The sequence below is a fragment of the Schistosoma mansoni genome (assembly GCF_000237925.1).
Source record: "Schistosoma mansoni, WGS project CABG00000000 data, chromosome 2 unplaced supercontig 0213, strain Puerto Rico, whole genome shotgun sequence".
NCBI classification, from domain to species: Eukaryota; Metazoa; Platyhelminthes; class Trematoda; order Strigeidida; family Schistosomatidae; genus Schistosoma; species Schistosoma mansoni.
In genome coordinates, this window is record NW_017386003.1 from 28,477 (window position 1) to 35,258 (window position 6,782).

Consider the following 6,782-nt stretch of genomic DNA (forward strand, 5'->3'; position numbering starts at 1 on the left):
ATGAATATGGAAAAGAGTTGACCATGTTGATAAACTAATATAACGGGATGGAAATAGAAGGTTAATCAGATTTCCGTGTTATGTACAACGTGTGAATTGTCAACAAAATGACCACACAATAACCGAGTGACTTCGACAGAATGACAGTCACTTTACAAGTTCTATTAGCGAAAGTTATCTGAGAGAGAGATTGAGACGTAGAGAGAAAATGAGAGAGAGTGAGAGAGAAAGAGATTGAGGGAGGGTGAGAGTGAGGGAGAAAGCAAGAGAGAGATGTATAGATGCGTAGATGTGTAGATGTGCAGATAAAGAGATGTGGAGAGAGATAGAGTTTGAAGAGAGAAATGTGCACAGACTGACGGAGAAACGTTTCGGCACAGAAAATTCCAATGTGCACATCGACAAACTGGAACAGATACGAACAAGTTTCAAAGACGAAACAGTGCGAAATCGCAACATTAAAATGTCACACCAATCAAAACGAAGCATCATTCAACGTGCTCGAACGAACACGATGATCAAACAAACTGCACTCAAACGAACACATCACCATGACGAATCAAACCATAACTATTTATGTGACTGTGCAGTGTATTACGATGAAAGTGATTTAGTAAGGTACCGATTTATCCACAGACGTCAGTTCAAATTGTAAGATGATCACTTTCCAAACTGTTCTACACTTGTTCATAAACACGTGTCTTCACATAATCACAGATTACAAGTTCAAACTTAAATATTCACGCTCTCACATTTCAGGTGACCTCGCATCAGACAAACCCACAGGTGAGTTACATTCTTTATTAGTCAACAGATCGCACTATATCAGTCATGAAATGTAACTCAGTTCAGTCGAATATATACACTTTCTGACAATGTGATGTGCTGAATCGTTCAAGTAATATTTGCATTAGTTGAACACACTGTCATTCTGTGATAAACAAGCTAGACATAGGATCATTGAGAAATTTCATGGAATACACTGAATCATATAGATTTGAAGAGATTTTGCTCAAATGTGTGAATTGTGATGAATATGGAAAAGAGTTGACCATGTTGATAAACTAATATAACGGGATGGAAATAGAAGGTTAATCAGATTTCCGTGTTATGTACAACGTGTGAATTGTCAACAAAATGACCACACAATAACCGAGTGACTTCGACAGAATGACAGTCACTTTACAAGTTCTATTAGCGAAAGTTATCTGAGAGAGAGATTGAGACGTAGAGAGAAAATGAGAAAGAGTGAGAGAGAAAGAGATTGAGGGAGGGTGAGAGTGAGGGAGAAAGCAAGAGAGAGATGTATAGATGCGTAGATGTGTAGATGTGCAGATAAAGAGATGTGGAGAGAGATAGAGTTTGAAGAGAGAAATGTGCACAGACTGACGGAGAAACGTTTCGGCACAGAAAATTCCAATGTGCACATCGACAAACTGGAACAGATACGAACAAGTTTCAAAGACGAAACAGTGCGAAATCGCAACATTAAAATGTCACACCAATCAAAACGAAGCATCATTCAACGTGCTCGAACGAACACGATGATCAAACAAACTGCACTCAAACGAACACATCACCATGACGAATCAAACCATAACTATTTATGTGACTGTGCAGTGTATTACGATGAAAGTGATTTAGTAAGGTACCGATTTATCCACAGACGTCAGTTCAAATTGTAAGATGATCACTTTCCAAACTGTTCTACACTTGTTCATAAACACGTGTCTTCACATAATCACAGATTACAAGTTCAAACTTAAATATTCACGCTCTCACATTTCAGGTGACCTCGCATCAGACAAACCCACAGGTGAGTTACATTCTTTATTAGTCAACAGATCGCACTATATCAGTCATGAAATGTAACTCAGTTCAGTCGAATATATACACTTTCTGACAATGTGATGTGCTGAATCGTTCAAGTAATATTTGCATTAGTTGAACACACTGTCATTCTGTGATAAACAAGCTAGACATAGGATCATTGAGAAATTTCATGGAATACACTGAATCATATAGATTTGAAGAGATTTTGCTCAAATGTGTGAATTGTGATGAATATGGAAAAGAGTTGACCATGTTGATAAACTAATATAACGGGATGGAAATAGAAGGTTAATCAGATTTCCGTGTTATGTACAACGTGTGAATTGTCAACAAAATGACCACACAATAACCGAGTGACTTCGACAGAATGACAGTCACTTTACAAGTTCTATTAGCGAAAGTTATCTGAGAGAGAGATTGAGACGTAGAGAGAAAATGAGAGAGAGTGAGAGAGAAAGAGATTGAGGGAGGGTGAGAGTGAGGGAGAAAGCAAGAGAGAGATGTATAGATGCGTAGATGTGTAGATGTGCAGATAAAGAGATGTGGAGAGAGATAGAGTTTGAAGAGAGAAATGTGCACAGACTGACGGAGAAACGTTTCGGCACAGAAAATTCCAATGTGCACATCGACAAACTGGAACAGATACGAACAAGTTTCAAAGACGAAACAGTGCGAAATCGCAACATTAAAATGTCACACCAATCAAAACGAAGCATCATTCAACGTGCTCGAACGAACACGATGATCAAACAAACTGCACTCAAACGAACACATCACCATGATCAATCTTTCTTTTGTAAGCAATCTAGACATAGGATCATTGAGAAATTTTAATGGAATACACTGTGTCATATATATTTGAAGAGATTTTGCTCAAATGTGTGAATTGTGATGAATATGGAAAAGAGTTGAGCATGTTGATAAACTTATTCAACGGATGGAAATAGAACGTTAATCAGATTTCTCTTTTATGTCTTTGACTCTACACTTTCTGTTTGCAAACCTTTTCTTCTTAAAAATTTGTTGTTCCATTGATCCTCATCCGTTTGAAAGTGCACAGTTTTTTAATTTTTATTAGTTCATTAAGTATTTACATGTCCCACATCTTACGATAGATGCCCTCAAGATTTGAATTTATTTGCACACTCGTTTCTTTATTGTTGTCGAATTCGCAATAAGACTATTGTATTGCTGTCGTTAAACTAACGGTAATCGGATGGTGATTTATATACACACACCCGTCTTTCTTAAAATTTCACTTTAATAAATTGCTGGTTTGTCAAATCTTGTATATCTTCTCCCTACAACTATTTGAAAAGCCTTCACGAATTACAAATTTTTGATTATAGTTCCAAAACATTTAAAAACGAGGATTAATGATTACAAATATGCATATTATAAGTCTTCAATACAAAAATGTAAGTTATTTAGAATAATCTCAAATTTGTTTAAATTCAAGTATGCTTATCAAATAAATAATCTTGATGTTTCTCATAAATCGTGTGTTTATGGAATTGACGTTATGAGTGATTGTGGACCAACTGCGGGACAAACTTCACTAACGCATTACCAAACAGCATAATTTGTTACGTTCGCTTCTTGCTTTTATGGGCATAATTTTCGTTTGAGTAACTGATTTTGCAAAATCATTACCACATTAGCTATGCATGTGAAACTGACATCTAGATTACTGTTATAATTGTATTTTGCTAATAAACGACCCAGCTATTCCTATTGCTTAGTATTCTTATACGATGACATTTAACAATACCCCAAAATCTGAACACGTTGAACATGAATGAAAATTGTATTCAAAATAATAATGTTAAGTGAACACCAATCACTGATTTGAATAACTTTCATATAATTATACTATATACATATGAAGCTTCTAGATTTTTCTTCAATAATATGCTCGGGCTGATCGGTTTAGAATAAGCCAATCAGCGCGCAGCAACACCATCATGCATGAAACATGCATACATGAAACATTCAATCTATGTCCCACTAACAATTACCTAACGTCATCTCAAAAAATAACTGTTTTGGGTCTTGTGCACTTAATCATATACACTAGCAAATAACCCATTTTCATGAACTTCATCGCAGTTTGTCGTAACACGTGTCCACCATAATTAACTCGGTCAAATCAACATCGTAAAAGATTCTCCATTATCAAATAGAATTTGTAATATTCAAGTACGAACAATATTCGAACTACTGTTGAAAAAAATCTATATGACTTTGATTTCAGTTTTATCTCTTGAACCATATACACGCGCCAGATCCACAACAGCACCACATATATATCACGAAGGTAAGTAACTTGTTTATTAATTAAACTGCCTTACACAGTTGCACAGTAAACGCTTTCAAAACATCTGCATTCTACAACTACTGATATGAAAACATTGATATGTATTCGCTTCTCATATATTGACGTAAGCTTGAAGACGTTTCAGCCTTATCAACTGAAGAATGAACAGAGTTAGGTCCATTGCTTATATTATTGAAAAAATTCGCTGATGAATTTCATTTGTTTAAAGGATGGTGGAAAACAGTCAAGTTGTTGGGATTCAAACTCTCGAAAAAATTCAAACTTCACATCCTCAAAGTTTAGTACAACAATGATTGTTATTCTTTAAAAATATTTTCACTGTGTTTCCTTTGTAATACATCTAACGTGGTATTATCAACTGTGAATGTACTTCTGAGGTATTTCTTACTTCTTCTAGAATGTCTGAGATTAGAAAAGTTATATTTCACAAAGTGGGCAGTACATTATCTATCAAGTAAGTCATGTTGTGATACTTCTTCGTCTGTACAAATTGCACATTTTGGATTTGTACTCACGGGATTTATTATTAGAAACACGAAGTCACTTATTATGAAATCAGGTGTATTTGACCTCCCTTTGTAAATGAGACTAACGTACCAGAGAAAAGTTTGTGATTAGCACAATTCCTAGTCAGATAGTCGTTATATAATGAATGATAGACGACACCGCACACCATGTCGCTTCCAGATTTTACAACAGTACTTACAATGCGACAACACAGACCTAATGAATTTCTCAAAATGGAGTTCCGGATATGTGCGTCTGCTTTTAACTACGTATTTATTATTCTATTTTTCTTACAGAAAATGCAGCAACTGATATCACTCTGTTGCAAAGTTATGAAAGTACGTAATTTTTCATTGATCCAGACAGTTTTCGGGAGTAAGGGATCAGCAGCTTGTCTGCAAAATGTTCCATTGTACAGTCCACAAAACTTAACAGATTAATATACGTCTTTCATTATCCGAAAACATCGCTATGTTAATACACATTCGTTTGACATACATAGAAAATGTGCACGAAATGTTTGGATGCCTAAATAAGGGTTGTTCATTTGTATGATGTCACATAAATATCATTTACACTTATATGCGCACACGTAAATACAAAATTGTGCACTTTACGGCCGTGAAGCCATTGATTTTTGAGTGTAAATAAAGCCAATAATATTTGCTTACCTGCGTAGTTGTACATTTTAAAATCGTCATATTGACTCAACCAGATTGTCACTGTTCAGAGGTGAGAGATGGTTATTAATTAATTTTCAGAACGTGGTGGATATCTCTCTATCTGTATGGTGTCCTCGGCTTGCTAATTGAACAAGGTCTCCTTATATGTTCATAGATGAAATATATTAGAAAAGCTGTTTCTCGCTAACAATACGACGAAAATGTGTAAAAAATATATAATTAGGTGATGAATACTCCATGCACATGGAAATGCATATGAGCCTGAAATTTATGATTTGCATGAAACAGTCATGCAGTCTTAAATAAACCTTCAGCGCGGACCATGTTTCTTTGAACTAGATATTATTCAAATCACAGATCACTTTCAAACAGTGACTTTATAGTGTAAATGGACGAAATGATTCTCAATAGCTACCATAAACTCTCAAATTTTTGTTTTGTTTTCCAAAAACAGATGAATATGAAGAGGCCAAGAAGGGAGATAAAAATGCTGACCGCCGGAGAGACTGTAATTATCATTATCATTTTAATTACTGCGAACAAATTTGAAACAGCTTCTCGTAAATATACAATGGTTCTACTCTTAAACGTTGTTACATTCGACACAGTGGTTTACGAATGTTACGCCCTCCTTCCTAGCAAAAGTGCTTGCAAAATCTACGTATTAATTAATAACACAAGCAATAAAGATGAAAAACGATTACTGTATTCGAAGTGATTGAATTTTGGTCTGATGTATTTGCACTCAGAATTAACATGTGGATGATAGTAATAATATGTATATTCTGTAAATAATAATTTCAGAATTCACTCCAGTTTACAGGCCTGATCAGCTTCACATAAATGGAAACACTAGACATACGGAACAGACATGAGCAATGACGAATTAAATAAAATGATCTACAACTAAGGAAAGTAAAATGGAAACAGAGAGCACGGAACAACAATTACTGAGAACACTACTGAGAACCGTTTGCAGTCTAATGCGAATATTGTGACAGAAAAGTTATAACGACTTTCACTAGTGTTATAGTTGTCTTATCTTTATAGCCATTTTCACGAATGACCAATGTTACTAAACATCTGACCCTGACGTCTGCTCACAGTAGGTGAAAATATTGGTCATGGATTATTTATTATTATACGATTCACCAACAGTGATATAATGTCTATCACTTTTATCCACTATAATTTTTTAACAACTGACGAAATTTAATTGAATGCTTATTGCATAAATTATTGCTTTGACAGGGAGTGGACTATTACGAGTACGTATTTCTGAGAAGTGGAAAAAGAGAGAACTTCTTGATGACGTCGAAAGTAATGTTACATACTTCACCCTTTTCTAGTGAACGTAACAAAAACAGTAGAGTAAACTCACTGATAACTTCAATTGATCTATCCACTAGGCATCCTTTGAT

At 35.1% G+C, this 6,782-nt stretch overlaps 1 protein-coding gene across 1 annotated transcript; it reads left to right on the top strand.

Annotated features, from left to right (window-relative positions):
* Positions 1-4,845: 4,845 nt before the first annotated feature.
* Smp_037430 (hypothetical protein) lies at positions 4,846-6,079 on the top strand (the record flags this gene model as incomplete). Its single annotated transcript, XM_018791486.1, has 2 exons — positions 4,846-5,016; positions 5,816-6,079. 2 exons carry the CDS (start codon positions 4,846-4,848, stop codon positions 6,077-6,079), a joined length of 435 nt encoding a protein of 144 aa, XP_018645334.1.
* Positions 6,080-6,782: the final 703 nt, after the last annotated feature.